Source organism: Mus caroli, unplaced genomic scaffold, assembly GCF_978045245.1.
Source record: "Mus caroli unplaced genomic scaffold, Mus_caroli_1 scaffold_15, whole genome shotgun sequence".
Classification (NCBI taxonomy): Eukaryota; Metazoa; Chordata; class Mammalia; order Rodentia; family Muridae; genus Mus; species Mus caroli.
In genome coordinates, this window is record NW_028227270.1 from 47,946,641 (window position 1) to 47,968,107 (window position 21,467).

At 46.6% G+C, this 21,467-nt stretch overlaps 1 protein-coding gene across 1 annotated transcript in view; it reads right to left on the reverse strand.

Moving 5' to 3' along the window:
- Positions 1 to 21,467, reverse strand: part of Lpcat1 (lysophosphatidylcholine acyltransferase 1) — a 55,688-nt gene that overhangs the window by 11,745 nt on the left and 22,476 nt on the right. Inside the window, exons 4-8 of the mRNA XM_029468612.2 lie at positions 10,199 to 10,311; positions 8,855 to 8,915; positions 5,810 to 5,868; positions 3,774 to 3,808; positions 2,069 to 2,123 (exon numbers count right to left, since the gene is read on the reverse strand). Coding sequence (XP_029324472.1) covers positions 2,069 to 2,123; positions 3,774 to 3,808; positions 5,810 to 5,868; positions 8,855 to 8,915; positions 10,199 to 10,311 — 323 coding nt within the window. The remainder of the gene's footprint in view (positions 1 to 2,068; positions 2,124 to 3,773; positions 3,809 to 5,809; positions 5,869 to 8,854; positions 8,916 to 10,198; positions 10,312 to 21,467) is intronic.

Consider the following 21,467-nt stretch of genomic DNA (forward strand, 5'->3'; position numbering starts at 1 on the left):
GTTAGTGCCAACTTTACCATGCACGAAAAGGCAAAAGACTATTTCTGATTCCTGTTCTTAAATGAAGATATTAAGAATATAGGAACATCCTGAAAACCTAGCACACAGTGTGTAATGTGTTTACAGTTACATTTTAGAAACTTAGAAAATTACAATGGTCTTTCTCATTAACATTGGTACCATATACCAGGCAATGTGAAGAAGGATATGTAAAGATTATTACAGGGCCATTGTCAGTCTCTCAAATCTGAAGAGGAGACCAGGTCTGAAACAGTTCTGCTCAAAACCACAGGGGTCCCAACCAGTACAAGACCATGTTCCTTCCCAGACCTGATTCTGTTCTCTCCTGACAGCTGAGTGAAGAGCCACAGAAAGATCCACAGCAGAAGGACCAGCACGCTCTGGGCTGGGCTCTTAGTAGAAATCACATTAGCTCATCTGTCCATTTTGTATTGCTCTGCAGTACTTATGGGAAGTAACCAGACTGTTTGAGTCAATACAGGAGTACATAAACTCATCTCTGAGGTTAGATGCAGGCCCATCAGAAGAATTCCCTTTTTATTCTTTTTTCTTTCTTTCTTTTTTAAAGAAAAACAAATAACAAATCCAAAATCAAAAACACCAATCCTTCTACTTAGAGAAAATTCTATAGGCCACACATATGATTGTACTGAATTTAACCTAGAGGGTGAGTTCAGTACTTAGGAACCTGCTAAGAGCTGAGAGCTGGGAAGGCAGGTCATACTCCATGACTTACAGCTAAGCAGTAAAGTGACAGAATGAATTTAGTTATTCAAATCTAGCTATAGTGGTATTAGTACTGAAGGCAAAAAGAAAAGGTTTCTCCTTTTATTTTATTTTATTTATTTATTTATTTTTAAGACAGGGTTTCTCTTTGTAGGTGGGGCGGCCTTGGAACTCAGAGACCTGCCTGTCTTTGCCTCCTGAGTACTAAGGTTAAAGGCATGTGCTACCACTGTCTTGCTGGCAAAAAGATGTATATGTATCGATTTTATATACTCTTAGGCAATTTTATACATTCTTATATACTCTTCATCTCAATAAAAAAATGATAGCTTTAGTTTCCTTGTTATTTTTTATTTATTTATTTATTTTTTTTGGTTTTTCGAGACAGGGTTTCTCTGTATAGCCCTGGCTGTCCTGGAACTCACTTTGTAGACCAGGCTGGCCTCGAACTCGGAAATCCGCCTGCCTCTGCCTCTCCTTGTTAATTTTTTAAAATCCTGTCTGGGGGCTAAAGAGATGGCTCAGCAGATAAGAGTACTTGCTCTTGCAGAGGACCAGGGGTTCTGTTTCCAGCATCCATTTGGCAGCTAACAACCATCTGTAACTCCAGTTCTAGAGGATATGACGCCCTCTTCTGACTTTTATGGGCAATACACATACATAGTGCACACACATGCAAGCAAAATACCAATAAACACAAAATAAAAACAAACAAATCTTTAAAAAAAATCCCATCCACATGTATTTAAGCTACACAAAGGGCACAAGGCCACTAAAGAAAGATGACTTTAAAGCTCTTGGAGGACCAAGACAAATGAAAAGATACTCAAGGACTGCTATGTAACAGTATCTGTATAGATTAGATACTTTGTAACAATCAGCACAGCTCTTGGCTTAATAGCATTTTAAATAAGTCTTAGATTACAGTGTTACACTGTATGATATTGTGTCAATTAAGAGTCTCAGTGCAACATTATGTGACATTGTATCCACACAGCTCTGGGTTAACGTTGTTGTAACACTATAACATTACAGACCCCAGTGTAACACTGTATGACACTGTATTCACACAAATGGGGGTGGGGGGTGTCTAACCCTGCTGAAACAGACACCAGTGTAGCACATTGTATCCATTCATATCCCAATGCAACATTGTGACACTGTATTCACACAGCTCCAAGTCTAATAATGTTCAAAAGCTGCAGGATTTCAGACCCCAATGAAACCCAGTGTCCCAAAACCCATGGTAGAACTGCCCCCTAGCCAGATATCACCCCCACCCCACCCACTACCCGTACTTCATAACACTATGTCCACTCACTTCAATTTCCACTTGGTTTTGAAACTGGCACAGAGTGAGCCACAGGATTTTCAACCTTAAAAACAGCATTGAATAAATTTACAACACGGTTAAAAAGTAAGGCTCCTTTTCCTGAATGATTCCAGATTCTGCCCAGAGCCTCTAGGAGGTGCTGCTGAGCAGTGAGTCGGGAGGAATGGGAGTCTCCTAAAGTTGAAAGGTCAAAAAAAACCAAAACAAACAAACAAAAAAAAAAAAAAAAACTGAGCAAATATGATTTTAACCAGGGAGCTTTGGTTTTCTGGTTAAATGTTTGCTTTGGTCCTTTGGTTACTCTAGAGAGGTATATACTCCCCCTGCCCTTCTGCTTTGACAGCCTTGTCTCCAGGATGCCCAGCTACCTAATCTAGGCAGAGATCCAGGCTTTAAGTCATGCCATGGCCCATTTGCCTGACTTCCAGGGTCCTAGATATTGAGTGTTGTTGCCACTACTTGTTTGTCTGAATGGAATTACAGAGCTACCTGGAGTTCCCATCATTGAGGCCACATTCTTTTCTCACCCCCTTGAAGTCAGTCATCCCCTGTACTGGCTAGTTTTGTGTCAACTTGACACAGGCTGGAGTTATCACAGAGAAAGGAGCTTCAGTTGGGGAAATGCATCCATGAGATCCAGCTGTTAGGCATTTTCTCAACTAGTGATCAAGGGGGAAGGTCCCCTTATGGGTGGTGCCATCTCTGGGCTGGTAGTCTTGGGTTCTATAAGAGAGCAGGCTGAGCAAGCCAGGGGAAGCAAGGCAGTAAAGAACATCCCTCCATGGCCTCTGCACCAGCTCCTACTTCCTGACCTGCTTGAGTTCAAGTCCTGACTTCCTTTAGAGATGAAGAGCAATGTGCAAAGTGTAAGCCGAATAAACTCTTCCCTCCCCAACTGCTTCTTGGTCATGTTTGTGCAGGAATAGAAACCCTGACTAAGACACCCCTTAATTTTGAGCCAATCTGTTTCTGCCCTACCATGTCAGCCTGAGTCCAGGAAGAGACACTGGAGCCCAGTTCCAAGAACTCCTCTCAGCCTGACTTCCTGCCTCAGAAGCGGTGGTCTGACATCACTGGAGTGGCACTGCCCCAGCACTGTGCTCCAAATACCTTGGAAGGCCTAGGAGTGAACTTGTATCTGACTTGACTTCTTCCTTGAAGGCCTTGAGGCTGTCTTGTCCCTGGATGGCCCCTTCTCCCTACACACAAATGGCAGCTCCAGTATTATGGACATACTTGTGCCCCACATGTGGCTGCTGTTGTTTCTCTTATTCCATCAGGTTGATAATCACAGCACAATGGATTCCCGGTGTGTGTGCTTGTAGGACAGGGACACCAACTCTAGAGGGCCACCCTCACCTAGCACCACCTGAATCTCACTGCCTGCACAAAAGCCACCATCCGGAAACACCAGGCACTGCCAGGTAGACAGTACCAGATGTACTAGGAGGGGAAGGGACGGGCTCAGTTACCTTCCCGTGGGTGCTGGCGTCGAGGAACTTATGTCCCCAAATCCAGGAGTGTTACATAGCCACACGGGAACACTTAACTTTTTTTTCACAATGGGCTGACCCTAATTGCTGTCAAGAGTAGTTTTCACATTTGCAAAAGTAACGAGGGCACAGGGAGTCACCAGCGGCCTGTGTATCCACAGAATGAGAGGACAGACAGGATGACACGGTGTCCGACTTACGCTCCAGGTCCTTGCCACGTCCATGTGATGGTGTCCTAGGAGTGAGAAAGAATAAGGATTAAATGTAGAGTGAGACATGTGAGGGCCAGTCTCGTGCAGCCCAGAGATGGAGTTATTGTCCTCCTGCATTGATATAGAAGAGTAAGGAAGCTTGTGCCCTGGATTCCAGGGCTCAACCAACCCAACATCTTAAATGTCCATCTTTCTCATCACTTCTCTGAGGCTGCCAATTCTAACACTGGCTTAAGTAGGCTTGGTAACCATTACTTCTCTCTCCAAAAGTGTTCCAGTGACCTGTAATTCCCAACTGTGCTGTGTCACCTGCCCCCTCTAAGATGCCCCATAGGTGCCTCAGGTAAGGTTTGTCTAGACTTGGTCATGAGATCTCATTGCCACCTCATTCAAAGGCAGTATCCATACCCCAAGTGTCCAAACACAACCACAGATGTGCTCTTTCCAGGTCAACCCTGGACTTCAAAGGGGGCCCCTGCCACCTGAGAGACTTGGCTGCCTCACCTTATATGTATCCAGATGGATTTGAGAAACTACCCTTAGCAGCTGCACCATTTTCACAGGAACTGGGCAATAGCTACTAGACACCTCGCATGGCTTCTTTCTTTGCCATCCTCAACCTATTTTTCCTACCATGATTTAGCTCCCTAGGCAGAGTCTATGCTCAGAACTCTGGCAGTGGGGGTACATCCTGCAGCTAAACGGCTGAGGAAGCTCACAGAGACCTTAAAAACATAAGTATAGGCAAATTTCCTGTTTCTCTGATAACCAAGATTCCAAGGCTCGAGGAGACCAGTGAAGACTATGCCCCACCCCCTCACCCCAGGCTGACGAATCAACTCAGAATGGAAACCTCACTCCCACATAGGCTGGCAGGCTGCTCCATTCCTGGGTGTTCAGACTCTCTGCAGAGGGCAGGACCTTCCTCAGGAAACTAACGGGAAATGGACTCTCCTGTGGTTCAGCAATACCCAGTAGAGTCGTCCACTCTGTTAGTGTTAGTAACTGATGGTCCAGATGGCCCCCACTGCTTATCTAGTTGCCTCAGGGGATCCCATGCCTAGATAAGCAGGCCTGGTTCCCAGATGGGCAGGCTGGACCCTGAGTCCATAAAGTGTCTATATTAGATTGTGAGCTGAAAGGTTATCTTCCATGCTGTCCTCTGCTGTCATGATGTCTAACTGTGGCAGCAGACAGGGAAAGCTCTCTGTGATACGCACCTCCACTTCATTATTTCCACCAGGAGCTTACTCCACAGATGAGTAAGAAATGCCACATGTGTACAGTACCTCAGGGCCCTGGGGACTCATATTCATAGACTGGCCACTTCTAACTGTGCAAGCCATCAAGGCCCAAGAAAGCCTGCTTCAAGAGTCACATCAGAAGGGAGGCTGCAGCTGGCATCTGTGAAAAGGGCTGGCTCTGACTCCTCTCCTTAGGGGAGAGGGAAGGACTAAGGGCACTTAGGAGAAAGTCCCAGTGGCAAAACACAGCAGAACTTTCTCTGAGGCCTCCCTCATCCAGAATCCTCTCTCCTACGGGCTGGGGTCCTTCCAGGTCATTGAGAGCTCTGGACCCAACTGCCCTGTCTTACTTTAAAACAAGTTAGTGAGACTTCTAATTGGAGCAGAGGGAAGTACAATAATGTCACACGACCTCTACAGCCATTTGATTCCTTCTTCAGTCTTCTAGAACATAAGCAGCTCTGGATTTTAAACCTGCCAGGATGTGAGCCAGGCTTTTGCTTCAGAGCCTGTGCAAAGTGGAACTTTGTGTGCCAAGACTGAGACTATTCTAGAAGTGTCACAAACACACCACAGAGATAGCTTACACTCGGGACTCCACCTGCAGAGCCTGCCTCTCCCTTTCCGGGCTGAGGCTGTGTGATGGTGCTAACTGTTCTCTCAACTATTGTGTATGAACAAAGGACACAGGGACACAGCAAACCAGGCACAACCAAGACACCTACCCAGCTCTCATTCATCCTGAACTCCTCTCAACACGTATCCCAGGACATGACTTACCAATTTGTTTGGGTAGCGTAGCACCACGGGTTGGACAGGAACTCCAGGAATGAACGCACCTGACAAGGAAAGTGTAGGGTCTCAATGCTGGCAACAGGAAGCATGGAAGGTGGAACCTAGCTATGGCACTGTTGCAGGCTTAATGAATTGAGCTTTTCTGGGCCAGCTTTCCTTGTCAGTGGAGATATTTTCTGGATTCCTGGACTATTTCCTCTACCTCTTTTCCTTGTTCAGGAAGAGAGTTGCTAGTGTCTCAGTACCAACATGAACACACAGATGGGAAGTGAGGGCCTCCAGTGGTTCGATACCTCAGAGCTCAGAACCGTCACACCCTCTTCTCCATAGATCTGTGCTGTCCATCTTGGTTTCTTCTCATTGCCCATGGCCTGGATTTGGGGTAGGTCACCATGGAGAATGAGGAACACCTGGTCTTGCCTGGGGTAGGACAGTCTAGCCTAGTCCTGTCCCCATGTGTGACCAGCCTTTGCCTGAACACTGGAGAAATATCTCTTGAGAACGCTCAGGACTGCCCTGACAGTTATTTCTACTGTCTATATACTGATTGAGCTACAATATTCTATTCCATTTAAATAAGGATGTTTGAAGGTTCATTCCTCTGAAAACCAAGGTGTCAGGGACACCCATACACTGAAGGATGGGCAGTTGAATTTGTGTATGCATATGTGTGTGTGCGCACATATGCATGTGTGTGTGTATGTATATGCTTGTGCATGTGTGTGAGTGTATGCATGTGTGTCTGTATATGTGTATACATGTGTGTGTGTGTATGTTCTTCTGAGCTGATGGAAATCAGCGTCCATTAGTGGTGTGTGCCCATTCTGAGAGGGGAAGGCCCCAGAGGGAAGCTCTCTGATTGCTTCAGCAGCCACCTCTATCCTTTAGTTCAAGATTTCTGAATACCTTTGGAAAAAATCTGCACGTGGGGTGGTCAAGAGTTTCTGTCTCTAAGGCCAGCTCCCTTTCCACAGCGGTCTAAGCCAGAGACAAGTGTCAGAACATATCAGAGCTGATGACCCAAGCTCTTTAGATTCTGCCTCAGGCACAAGATCCTACAACCCCCAAGTCTGACCTTCAGTCCCATCCCTGGACCTGTAGGGCTGGGGTCATGGCTATGCAAGCATTTCTATATACATGTATACAGGCAGGGGTCGGTAGACCTCGGCTCATATTTCATCACCAGGACCAGTCAATGGAGCCGCAGCATCTTCAGACGTGCATACTAGTGAACATGCTTATCACCTCAGGGGACTAAGCATGGACCACAAATGCCTCCATGATTTGCTGGCATGGCAGCAGTATTCACTGCCACATTCATCTTGACATGTGTCATGGTGACACTGTTCAAACCAAGTGGTAAGCGTTTAAAAGCCACTATTTTAAACTTCTCATGTCTAATCCTGGAACTTGGGTGAAAGTGAACATCTGAACATGTATGGCCATGAGGTAATTACAATGTGGGAGAAACAGATGCCGGACTGACATCAGGCTCCTGAGCAGCAGCCAGCTGCAGGGATACTCTCAGGAGATGCCCCTTCCCAGACTCCAGAACACAGGAGTTCACACCACACAGAGACTTCGCATGTATCATAGAGTATAGTAGCAGGCTGGATGCTGGTCCAGTGCTAACTAAACAACAGATTTGGTGTGAACCACAGCTGGGAACCACACAGTTAGTCCTCGTGGGTAACTGAGGCATACAACTTCCCCCATGATGTGCGCTGCCCTCTCTGTGTCTACATTCCTTCAGCTTCACACAGGAGAAGCCCAGCTGCATCTGTGAAGTGCCAATCCTCAGGTGTTCTTTTCAAGGACAGGTAAATCCCACTATTATGGAAGACAGATGGTTCCCTCACAGCTACCTGTCATGGCTTGAGATGTCCAATTCCCTCACAGTTCATTTATACTCTGCCCATGGCCTTGGGGACATGGCTAGGTATCACTACTGAAGTTTCAAACAAAATGGTTGGGGGGTTTTATGGGCCATACCCAGGATGAAGGTTCCAAGTGGGGAGGGCTCTAGACACTCCCCTGCAGATAGGCCTTGATCACAACATGCTGCCTTAGCTGCTAAGCCTATTTTAGAAAGAGCAACCACGACACACTGGAGAGAGAATAAGGGTTCCCTTTCTTATACTCTATCTCTGTCCATGAAAGTTGCTACCACTATTTGTGTCAAGGAGGGGAGGACTCAGCCATGTGCACATGAGCAGAAAAAGCGTGGCCCGAAGAGGGGGAAGACTCTGGAATTTACCATCCAGTACTAAAAAGGAAGGTAAGATCATGAATTCTGAAAGCACCCAAAACAGCGTTGTGTGATGCAGCCCAGAGCAGAATACTGGCAGTTGTGGCCAGTCTGACCCAGTCTGTGGGAACTGGTGTGCATGCCCCATGCAAAGAGAGTATAGGATAGTCCTATCTATCTCTTAACAGCAAGCAGTAATAGCTACAGCAGGACCAAGGACAAACCTATTACATCACCCAGGGCATACAAAACTTTTAACCAGGTAGTCTGGATTGGTCTCTGTACGCTGTTGATAAATGCTGGGGTTCAATCTTAGTGCTAGGCTAGGGGAGCGCCCCGAGGAAGTGTTCAAATTGATGGGTGACTGTTCATTCCAATGGAGAAGGAGTGCTGTTTTCCAGCTGTTCTCAAACCAGAAGATCGAGCTACAGGCTGGAAGACCTCTAGTCAGTGGGAGCTGCCAGGGCCCAGGGCACCCTGTATCCCAACGGGCAAAAAAAAAAAAAAAAACTTCAGCATATCAGGACCTCACTGGTGAGGACCTCAGAGCTCAGGCAAACATTACCACTCATAGTAGCCACTGCCTTCACAGCCTCCTCATCGACCTGCAGACACTCTAGCTCCTGGCTCAAACTCTGAGACTTCTGTGACTTCTAAGAACTTGCCATACAAGATAACAATAGAGATTTCCATTATTGGCAGATGACATTACTTCAAAAGTCACGATTGGTTTCCTCTTTTTTGAGGAAGATAAAAACATAACAACAAAAAAAGCTACATACCAGGTTTGAAGGTAATGAGGCAGGTCCTATTTGTACATGTTCCTTCTGGAAAAATCATTATCTTAAAATAGGAAAAAGATAGCATTAAACCATCACACTTAAATCCAGAGCCCACAAGAGCCCACCTACCAATGTGCATTTTTCTATTACTGACATAATTTTAGACTATGGCTCCTGGAAAGGGGAGGATCCTTTGGGAAGCCACCCTTAGGCTTGGGGGTGATATTCTTTGGGAAGCACCCCCAGGGCTGGGGGCAAGGGGAATGAAACGAAATGAGCTATTAGCAAAGTAAGCAGCAGTGAAGGATTCACATCATGGTTCTCAGCCACACATGCATCACGGGAGAGAGTGGAGGCCAAGAGTGGACACACCAGGAGGTGTGGAATGAGATGGGAACTGTGCAGCAGCATAGAGATGCTGGGAACAAGCAGGGAACTGTGCAGCCACTGGGAACTAGTGTGAAGAAACTCCTGTTCCCATGGACACGCCAATGGCTGACTCACTAGTCAAGGCAGCACAGAACAAACTAAGACTCCCCATGATGGAAAGCACAGCTCATACAGGATATCTGAGCTCTGAAAGGAAGGTGATCCACTGAGGAGGCTAGGTGGGCTCCGTGGGCATGCACAAAGACACAGAGAGCACAGGGAAGCTCCTTGGAGAAGAGGGAGCAACTTTTGTCTGTGCAGGCACTCATGTGTGTGTGTGTGTGTGTGTGTGTGTGTGTGTGTGTGTGTGTGTGTGCGCGCGCGCGCGCATGCATGCATGCATGCATGTGCCTGCTACACCTTAGAAGCCAGAAGCCTCCACAGAGGCTGACTGTGGGCATACTTAGCACCAGATCTGCAGTGCTTTTGAGCAACTACAGATAGGACATCCCGTAAAACCTCCAGGCTCTGTCTGTTGGCTCAATGGGAAAGAAAATAAACTGAACATGTATAACATCGAGGCAGTGTACGTTTCCAGGGGCCGTGGGCAAAGGCAAGCCTATGGATGTAGCTATAGCAGTCAGTCAACAGGACAAGAGGCTCAGTCCAGGATCTAGAAGTGTTGAATTCCCCAGGCTCATAGTTAACTCAAAGAGTAGACTATACCCAGGGTAATCAGCAAGGTGCCACGCTATATGATACAAGAAGTAGACACTCAAGAGAATGTTTACATTCTAATTCCAAACACAGAAACCCAAAGTATCCAACACCAAGCACATTCTTGGATACATACACTGCGTAAAGGTAGAGCAAGGTGAACTTCAGCATAAGGGGTGGACAGAGCAGGCCTGTGGTTTCCTCTTTCTCCCACTCTCATTAAGTCCACATCTATTAAAACAAGGAGGATGGTTCTACCTGAGGCCACTTTCCATTCGACTGTGCCCGTCGCTTGATCTCCTCCACTGTCTTCCTTCGTGAGTCCTGGTCAGAGCGGGACACGAACACTGGCCTGATGTATCTTATCAGAGCTGTAGGAGTCAGGAGACAGGATATCAGCATGCACAGCTTCCAACTGCAGGCGTGAGCAGAGACCTCTCAGGGGCCATAGTGAGCTGCATATCCCAAAGACACCTAGAGCCCTGGGCCATGCTGATACACGGAAGGTAAGGAACCTTCCATCTTTGTGCCCTGGACTATCATCAGGTAGAGCACAGAGCACATAATGGAAACCTAACCCCACCCTCGCACACAGGTTGTCAGTTGTTGCTCCATTAGCAGAACAAGGAGATTCAAGTACTCCCGACCTCACAGTGGGCTGAACTTACATTCTTCAAAGTCAGGGATGAAGGCCTAACTTTTGGTACTTGGGAATATGATCCTAGCTGAAGATAAGATATTTGCAGACAATCAAGTTCAGCTTATCACCCTAATTAGTGTGGTCCCAATCAGTGTCTGAGGTTATTGTAAGATAACACAGGCAGGGGGAGAGAAGGCTGGATAGAGAGAGAAGATAGGATGTATCTTCAAGCTACAGAGTGAAAAGGACTACCAGTTCCCACCAGGTGCTTGTCTGCCAACACCCTCCTCTTGGACTTCTGTCTTCCAGGGAGTTGAGAACAAACTCTTTTTGCTTCTCTGCTGCAAGAACCCCAGAGATCACACACAGCCGTGGGGAGTAATTGCTATCTCTACATCTGGTCTAGGTTCACCACACTTAATTCTGCCATGACTGATGGTGCTCAACTGACCAAACTGTTAGGGACCACCAGAGTAAGACCATGTAGAAATAAGATATTGCTCAAAATACTCTGAAGAGGTTTTACTATGAACTGCCCTCAGGTAAGTCCCTGTTCTGAGACAAAAGGAGTGGACTCCAGGGGCTCCACCATGTCTGCAGCTGATTTCCCGGGACCATTTTAGCTGTAGGTTCTTGTTGTAGCATCCTTTTTGAAAAGGATGCTTTGTGGGTTGTAGAGATGGCTTTGAAGTTAAAAGCACTGACTGTTCTTCCAGAGGTCCTAAGTTCAATTCCCAGCAACCACATGATGGCTCACAACCATCTGTAATGGCATCTGATGCCCTCTTCTGGTGTGGCTGAAGACAGTGACAGTGTACTCATATATATTAAATAAATAAATAAATAAATATGAATGAATGAAAGAAAGAGAGAGAGAGAGAGAGAAAGGAAGGATGGATGGATGCTTTGTGCTTCTTTCTAGGAGGTTTTCCACAAAATGCAGAAGTAAAAAAAAAAAACAATTTAAAAAGGAAAGGAAATCCCTTGATTGTACAATAACCCACTGGGTCTCCACAACTCTTCTAGAAAGCCAAGCCCACAAGGGATGCAATCATGTCTCTTTGCTGTCTTGTTATTCTAGCATGTGCTTTATCCTTTCTTGTCAACTCCCTGCTGCTGCTAAAGTGACTAGAGAGTAAAAGGGAAGAGAAAGGACCGGATGTGGTGAGGCTGCTTTGCCTTACAACGCCATCACCTTCCCAGAGGCGCTAGGTTCACCTGGTCTCACTGTCTAGTGTGCTTCATGGGGCTGAGTACAGAAGCTTTCTGTGTCTCTGATGCCAAGAAAACTGACTCAGACAGTGGAAGATGCCTGCTGGTCCTTTAGGGACACAGAGGCAAGAAGGACTCCAAGGACAAAGTGATCATCTGAGCACCCAGGCAGGTATCTTGAGGCTTCCTGGGTGTGGTCAGTTTGTAAATGCTTGGCCCAGGGAGTGGCACTATTAAAAGGTATGGCCCTGTTGGAGTAGGTATGGCCTTGCTGGAATAGGTGTGCCTCTGTGGGTGTGAGCTTTAACACCCTACTCAGAGCTCCCTGGAAGCCAGAATTCTGCTAGCAGCCTTCAGATGAAGATTTAGAACTCTCAGCTCCTCCTGCACCATGCCTGCCTGGATGCTGCCATGCTCCCAACCTTGATGACAATGGACTGAACCTCTGAACCTGTAAGCCAGACCCAATTAAATGTTCTTGTAAGAGTTGCCTTGGTCATGGTGTCTGTTCACAGCCGTGAGACCCTAAAGACAGGCTCCAGGGATAGGACAAGACAAAGTGCTCATCGGGGCATCCAGGATGGTATCTTTGAGGGTTCCACTTTGATGGACAAGTTGCTCCTGAAGACAGCTCCCTGTCAGCAGGCCATGTATGCTGTGTGAAGGGCCGACACAATCCTGCCCGAAGCTCCAATAGGCCTGTGAATACACTCTCATCCCTTAGCCTTTCACCTCTAAACGTCACTTGACCAGTTTTGTCAGTTTAACACAAACTCAGACTTACCTGAGAAAAAGGACTCTTAATTGAGAAAATGATTCCTTAGCACTCCCCTCCCTGTAGGGAAGTCTGGGAGGCATTTTCTTGATTAATGATTGAGTGATAGCCCTGGGCTATTTAATAAAGCAGGTTGAATAAACCATGGGGAGCAAGCCAGTAAGCAGCACCCCTCCATGGCTTCTGCTTTGGTTTCTGCCCTGCTTGACCTCCTGCCCTGCCTTCCCTCAGAGACGGACTGGGACCTGGAGTGCAAGCAGAAATAAAGCCTGTCCTCAAGTTTCTTTGGTCGTGGGGTTTTATCACAGCAGGAAAAACAGCCAAGACAGACACATTATAAAAGTGACTCACAGACAGAACAGCTATGAGGTTGGTTACTCCTGATACTCAGAGACCTAAAGATGAAACCCTTCAGATAGTTTCAACATTCATCCCTTCAACAGCTAGGAGCTGTCTGTCCCAGGACCCAAATGAAGGCTGGAAGTTGGGACAAGCATGCCTACATGACCCTGCTCTGAGATAGGACCCAGATCACATCCTGGGCTCTTGAGGGGTAAAGGAGACCCTTAGCTGAAGGCCCAGGATAGCAAGTACCTAATCTTGCACATTGCATTCACAGGTAGCTGGGTAAGGAACAGACCGGGAGAAGCTCTATTTGGAAGCTGATTAATATTCTTCTCCCTCTAAAGACAGGGTCTTGATGCGTTGCTCAGGAGACCAAGTGCTGGGACTATAGGCACGCATGACATCACTGGACCTGGATGATGAACATTTCTGGTAAACTTGCCACCACCCTTCAGTCTCAGGTCTATGTCTGAGGTAAACTGCACATCTGCCAATTACAACCCCAACTAGTTTCCAAAAAATTTTTGGAATTCAACCCAACTTCCCAGGCAGGTGCAATAACATCCTCTATTTGTGATCAGACTGATAGATCTATAGCCCAAACAGCTCAATTTCTCTCCAAGGGCTTTGTCAAGAAGGGGAGTAACCCTGCTTGCTCAGAGTTGTTTCATAACCGGTGTCCTTACACTGGGCTGCTCATTTCTGTCTATAGGATCCGCTGTACCACTCACAGGTGCAAAAGCTACACACAGTCCCACCTTCTGCCTTCTTGCTGGCCTCTCTGCAAGGTCCTGGCTATCTAGATCAGGGGACTGATACAAATGCTTGACAAAGATGAGACACTCCCATCTAATACTCCATACAAACCACAAACCACTTGTCAAGCCCCAATCTGGTTTCTTTACCTCTACACAAGTCAACTGGGTACCAGTGAAGAAGTATTAAAAAAGTATAGCAAAGTAAAAACAAAATTCGAGGCTTTTGGACCCAGGCTTGGGAGTGTAGCCTTTGTGGCTTAGTGCTCCAGGTACTGGTCATAAAACAGATAGCGACATTCCTCCACCTACCCGCTTCCTGGGTTCAATTCAAAGAATGGCACCCTGACCATTACTGGAACCTGCAATGCAAATGTGCTATCTTTAGGGGCTCTTAGATTGTTAGGGGCTCTTAGAAACTGTCTTGAGAGATAACCTGACACTTGTGACTTCATACTTCCTTGTGACTCTTAACTGGTATCTTTGGTATTTTTCCAACAACGCCCTCCCCACTTCCTTGAGTTGTGGTTTCTTCCTTTAAATACCCCCTTACTCAGCTACTCAGGGCGCCATGGTCCTCTACCCCTGCGTGGTGTATGACCATGGGCCCGAGAACGCTCTCGAATAAAAATCCTCTTGCAAGTTGCAGCAAGACCGTTTCTTGTGTGATTTGGGGTGTCGCCTCTCCTGAGTCAGAATGTGGGGGAGTCCTCACGTTGTGGGTCTTTCATTTGGTGCATTGGCCGGGAAACGCGACCACCCCTCACACCCGAGAACCGACTTGGAGGTATGGGGATCCCCTCTTGTGTGTGTGCCGGCCGGTGTCTCTGTTTTGAGTGTCTGTTTTCTGAAACGAACATTGGAACATGTGCTTGTTGTGTTGGGTTGTTTGTGTCTTGTCCTATGTTTCTGAAGCATGGCGAAGTCTGAGTTCGGATCCATCTGAGTTTATTAAATTTGTGTCTTGGTTTTCGGGTTGCGAGATCGTGGGTTCGAGTCCCACCTCGTGCCTTGGTTTTACACCTGGCAGAGTGAAATTTGTGTCTTGGTTTTCGGGTTGCGAGATCATGGGTTCGAGTCCCACCTCGTGCCTTGGTTTTACACCTGGCAGAGTGAGGAACAAGTGTGCTTCTCTGGTTTTGGTCGTCTAGGTAGAAATGGATGCTGGTGTTTGTAGACGATGGGGTGATGGGGTCTGAAATGCGCGCGCGGTCGGTATTTGCAGCTGTCCTTTTGGGCCGTAAGGACCGGAGGACTGTGGTCGGCAGACGTGCTAGGAGGACCACAGGCTGTGGCCCTGGGGGACGCCCTGGGAGGTAAGGAGAGCCAGGGACGCCTGGCCGTCTCCGGATCGGTCAGAGGGACCGAGTTCTGTTGAAGCGGAAGCTTCCCCCTCCAAAATCGTCTAATTCTTTTGCCTGCTTGTAGAGGACAAGAAAGGGTCAAATGTGTCTGGATCTGTTGGTTTCTGTTTTATGTGTTTTTGTGTATGTGTTTAGAGCTATGTGAAAATCTAGAAAAGCAAAGGTAATTCTCATAGGTGCTTTATACCCTGACTAGAGATAGTTTACACCTGAGATGTGAGAGAATGGGTTTTGAGAAAAGCAGTACTCTCCGACTATCTGGGGATAATTTGGTAAAAAAAATAAAATAAAATAAACAGTTTTAATTGGTCTTTGGAGCCCTGCACCTGTAGTTAGGAATCTAGTGTGGCTAGAGAAGCCCTGCTAGGAGCTGATTATAAACGCTGCTCTTATAGGGACCACCAGCTTCTCAAGTTCTTAAGTTCTATGGTAAGGGAACAAATGGCTGTTTTTCCTACAAAAATCTCTGTGCTTGTGATTATTGGATTCATCAGGTGACAAGGTGCTCCTCTCTTGAAATTACAGCTAGAAAAATTAAGAATTTTGTTTGGTTTAAATGAACAAATGTATGCGGCCATTTCATTTTTGTTTCTAAATAGTTTCAAAAGTATAAATATGTTTTTATATGTCTTGGTTATAGATTAGTGGCTCATAAGTTATTAGTTATGATTAAAAATTTGTAACACTGGTAACAAAAAGTTGACTTAAACTGGTAACTCTGGGTTAGAGTAATTTAGAACTACAACATGCAGCATGAGACAATCCATGGGAACAGGTCTCTAAAGATACGCCTAAATTGAGTAATATTCTATGTAATTCTTATCCTAGAAATCCGATTTATAAAAGATAAGATTTAGGGTAGTGTCTTTTTGAAATATTGGCGACTACACCTTCTTGTGTTTGTGTGCAGGAACAGGCAGCCAAAATTTGTAGCAAGTAATGTTTTTGAAGTTCATTTTTAAAGAAAAACTAGATTGTTTTCACTGTTAAAATTTGGTTTTGCTTCTCAAAATTGTGGTTGTATGAAGCCTCCTGAGTGGCCTAGTCCACAACCTTCCCCTTATCCACAGCCTCAACCCCAGCTGCCGAGGGAACCCTAAACCCCTCGGGGTGTCGAGAGGCGGACCGCTGTGGTACATGGAACAGCAGAGCACAGAGTCCGGGTGGACTCTGGTGGACCCGCCCAAACTTTAAACCCTTCAGTACTGGTCATTTTCCTCTGTTGGTATTTATAACTGAAAAACTAACCACCCCCTTTCTCAGGATCCCCAACGCCTCACAGGGTTGGTAGAGTTCCTTATGTTTTCTCATCAGCCTACTTGAGATGATTATCAACAGCTGTTGCAGATGCTCTTAACAACCAAAGAGCGAGAGAGAATTCTGTTAGAAGCTAGAAAAATGGCCCGGAAGCCAACGGAGGTCTACACAGCTACAAAATGAGATCGACATGGGATTCCTTTTGACTCGCCCCAGTTGCGACTGCGACATGGCTGAAGGTAAGGAGAGCTTGAAAATCTAACGCCAGGCTCTGGTCTCCAAGGTGCCTCAAGATGGGCCCACTAATTTGGCTAAGGTAAGAGGTAATGCAGGGGCCGATCGAACCTCCCTCAATGTTCCTTGAAAGACTTATGGAAGCCTTCAGGCAGTTCACTCCCTTTAATCTTACCTCGGAAGCCCAGAAGGCCTCAGTGGCCTGGCTGGCCTTCATAAGGCAGTTGGCCCCCGATATCAGAAAGAAGCTTCAGAGAAAAGAGGGAGACAGTTAGGCAGTCTAGTGAAAGAGGCAGAGAAAGTGTGTGTGTGAGAGAGAGAGAGGCGGGAGGCAGAAGAAAGAGAAAACAGGAGGGATCGTAGACAAGAGAGAAATTTGACTAGAATCTTGGCCACAGTGATAGGAGAGAAAGAAAAAGACAGGATCTAGACAGGAAACCTGGGCAACTGAAGACCGAGCCTCAGCTAAAAAGGCTCAGCTATGTCAAACTGAAGTTACTTACTTGAGATACACCCTTCGAGACGGGAAGTAGTGGCTAACTACGCTAAGGCAAGTAAGAAAATTCTTGGGTACTGCTGGCTTCTACAGACTCTAGACACCTGGGTTGGCGACCTTAGCTGCCCTGTTGTACCCCCTAACCAAGAAAGGGGAGGTGTTTTGTGGATCCCGGATTGCCAGAAAGCCTTTAGAGAAATAAAACAGGCCCTACTGATGGCCAGCCTTTGTCTGACCTAACCAAGCCTTTCACTCTTTATGTGGAAGAGAGATCAGGGGTCACCAGAGGAGTCCTTTCTCAGACTTTGGGACTTTGAAAGAAGTTACACCCTGTTGCCAGTGGGTAGTTTTCTTGCCTGAAAGCTATTGCTGCCATAATCTGCTTGTCAAGGATGCTGATAAGCTCACTCTGGGACAGTAACTAGCTGTAATGGCATCCCACGCTCTTGAAAGCATTATCCAAAAGCCCCCTGACTGATGGATGACTACCAATGCTCCTGTGACACATCAGAACTTTTTGTTGACTGAACCAGTGACCTTCGCTTCGTTCCACCTGCTGTCCCACTGCGTGAGACTGCACCTACTCATCACTGTGCTGAGAAACTGGTACTTGAAATGATCTGAAGGATCAGATCAGCCTTGGCCTGAGGGTTCGAGCTGGTACACTGATGACAGTAGCCTCGAGGTTAAAGGTAAGCAGAAGGCGGGGACAGCAGTATGGTGGTGGACAGAAAGCAAGTGATCTAGGCCAGCAGCCTCCCTGAAGGGACGTCGGCCCAGAAAGCTGAACTTGTAACTTTGAGACAAGGTCCATAAATGGCAAAAGAAAAGTCTACACTGACAGCAGGTATGCTTTTGCCACTGTACGGGGCAATATACAGACAAAGAGGGCTGTTGACATCTGCAGAGAAAGACCTAAGATGCTGTGGCTAAAGAAAATCAGATAGCAGATCTAACTGCCAAACAGGTGACTCAAGGAGCAATGATCCTGGCAGTCAAGGAGCCTAAAGATTATTATGACATCAGAGAGACCAGCTTTAGATACACCCCTGAGCACTATCAAGTTATGGACAGTATTTGACTTGGCCTGGGGGCCAAGAAATTCAAAGGTGTGGTTAGGTCCTTTCACTACTATGTTACAGGACTCTCTGACTTGACAGAAGAAATAGCCAAAAGCTGCAAGGCCTGTGCTATGATGAGGTAGAATTTCTAAAAGAAATCTTCCCAAGGTAATGGACCTGCCTTTGTTGCCCAGGTAAATCAGGGACTGGCCAAGATATTAGAGATCGGTTAGAAGTTACATTGTGCATGCAGGCCCCAAAGCTCAGGACAGGTAGAGAGAATAAATAAAACCATTAAGAGACCCTTACCAAATTGACAACAGAGACTGGCGCTAATGATTGGATAGCTCTCCTACCCTTTGCTCTTCAGGGTTAGAAACACCCCTGGACAGTTTAGACTGACCCCCTTATAAATTACTCTATAGGGGGCCCCCTCCACTGGTAAAAATAGCCTCTGTACATAGTGCTGACATGCTGCTTTCCCAGCCTTTGTTCTCTAGGCTCAAGGTGCTCCAGTGAGTGAGACAGCGAGTGAAAAAGCAGCTCCAGAAGGCCTGCTCCAGAAGACCTGCTAGACGTCTCCACGCAGAAAACCTTGAGTCTCGGGTGGAAAGGCCCTTATCTTGTACTCTTGACCACCCTACTATCTACCTTTATGAGACCCCTTTTGATTTTGCTTCTGCTTTTAATTATAGGTCCATGTGTGTTAAATAGGCAAGTCACCTTTATTAAAACATGAATTAATGCAGTGTGGCTTTTAGTTTTGAGATAACAGTACCATGCCCTAAAGGATCAACTATGTCAGGGAGAAGATAGTGTCTAGTTCTAAGATTAGAACTATTAACTAGAAGAAGTGGGGAATGAAGAAGTATTAAAAAAGTATAGCAAAGTAAAAACAAAATTCGAGGCTTTTGGACCCAGGCTTGGGAGTGTAGCCTTTGTGGCTTAGTGCTCCAGGAACTGGTCATAAAACAGATAGCGACATTCCTCCACCTACCCGCTTCCTGGGTTCAATTCAAAGAATGGCACCCTGACCATTACTGGAACCTGCAATGCAAATGTGCTATCTTTAGGGGCTCTTAGATTGTTAGGGGCTCTTAGAAACTGTCTTGAGAGATAACCTGACACTTGTGACTTCATACTTCCTTGTGACTCTTAACTGGTATCTTTGGTATTTTTCCAACAACGCCCTCCCCACTTCCTTGAGTTGTGGTTTCTTCCTTTAAATACCCCCTTACTCAGTTACTCAGGGCGCCATGGTCCTCTACCCCTGCGTGGTGTATGACCATGGGCCCGAGAACGCTCTCGAATAAAAATCCTCTTGCAAGTTGCAGCAAGATCGTTTCTTGTGGGTGATTTTGGGGTGTCGCCTCTCCTGAGTCAGAACGTGAGGGAGTCCTCACGTTGTGGGTCTTTCACCAGCATCTTGTGGATGAAAGGTATTCACCCAGGGTCTGTGAGTCTTGGATGTGCTTAGGATACTGACCACAGTGTTGCCTGAGTGCATGGTGAAAACTCACATTTCCCGTGGGTGGGCATGACGACACCTCCTGAGTAAAAAAGCCCATAGGCTGTGAAGACCATGTTTGCAGTGGATTTAGCCACAGCCAGATGCCTCTGAAAAGTCACAGTTGTGTTGGGGGAAGGGATGTCTGTTTTGGTCTGGGGCTAAGGACCTTGTTTGCCATCTGCCTAGGTTCTAGCCTCCCTCACCACCTGCTTCCCCATGGCCATGAGCCAGTTCCTTAATGTTTCCATATGCAACGGGGAGAGTGCCTGCTCAGGAAAGGAAAAAAGATGAAAGTGAGGACATGTTTTGGGTTGCAGGCACATCTGAAAAATCTAGTGCCCTCAGATAAGTGTGAGAAACATTTCCTCATAACCCTGCCAAATTGACAGCAGGCTATTTCTGTGGTTAAGTCTAGGAGAGACACTTGGATCAGGGCCAGATCAGAGGGATCAGTGCTTGGTAGTTCATAGTGGTAGCCATGTCCTTTCTTCTGCACATCTCCCAGGCAAAACATACCTCAAGATTCTAGAGGTCTCTCTGAATTCAAAAGAGCAGGAGCCTGGTATATACAGAGAAATCAGGATACCAGTTAGTATCCTGGCTAGTTTTATGACAACTTGACACAGGCTCAAGTCATTTTGGGAGAAGAAACCTTGACACAGAAAATGCCACCACCAGATTGTCCTCTGGGCAACCCAATGCATATTTTCTTAATTAGTGATTGGTGTGGGAGGGCCCAATCCATTTTTGAGAGGTGCCACCGCTTGGGCAGGTAGTTCTGGGGTATATATATGATTATATATATATATATAAAATCGGGCTGAGCAAGGCATGAAGGAAGATCTAGCCAGTAAGCAGCACTCCTACATGGTCTCTGCTTCAGTTCTCTGCCTTGCATGAGTTCCTGCTCTGACTTCCTCCAGTGAGAGACAGTGGTGTGTATCTTTAAGCTGAAATAAAGCCTTTCTTCCCCAAGGGGCTCTTGGTCATGGTGTTTCAACACAGCAGTGGCAGCCTAACTAAGATAAAGCACCTGCTTTCAGATGGCAGTGCCCACACAGTGGGCACTGCCCAACTGCTAAGATTCAGGAAATGAATGCTTGCAAGACAGACTTCAGACATGCATCTCTGCACATGACAGTATTGGGGGACATGACAGTACTGGGGGACATGTCAGTACTGATAAATGAAGGAGCTCATGCTACAGGGAACCACAGTGACAAAACCAGCATAGTCAGGGCCTGGAAGAATCAAACCCATGCTTTATAGTGTAACAGAGGCTGCCGAGTGGCTATGCTCATGTGCCTCACGGAGCCACAGAGTTACCTCAGCACATTTACTCACAGACACAGAGTGCCCACACAACACAGCAGGGCTGTGGGACATAGCACAGAGCCCTCCTGCCAAGTCTGTCTCTCTTCTCACCATTTACTCAGGAGATTCATTCATCATGATGAGGGTAACAGAGCTGTGGGCTCTTCTAACACAAGCCTCAGGTTGAACCATCCTCCTTCCATTGTTCTTGTGGGACACCACAGTTACCACAATCTCTATAGTACCCGGTTAACCACCACCACCCTCTGGAGCCCCAGAAATGTACCTCATGTCTAGAAACTTCCCTGGGAACCATTTCTCAACCCCAGAACCTGTGACCATGGCCTTTCAGACCAAAAGTCTATGCAGATGAAATTGTGGATCTTAAAATGAGGCTATCTTGAATTATCCACTGACAGAATTCTTAGCTAAGATACACACAGATGAGGGAAAAAGGAAAGCCGGCCATGTGATCAGACAGGCAAGACAATCCCTTGTGGAAACTCTGGAGGGCTTCCCCGTTGCACACACGGTGACCCTGGGCTTGTGGTTCCTAGAATGTGA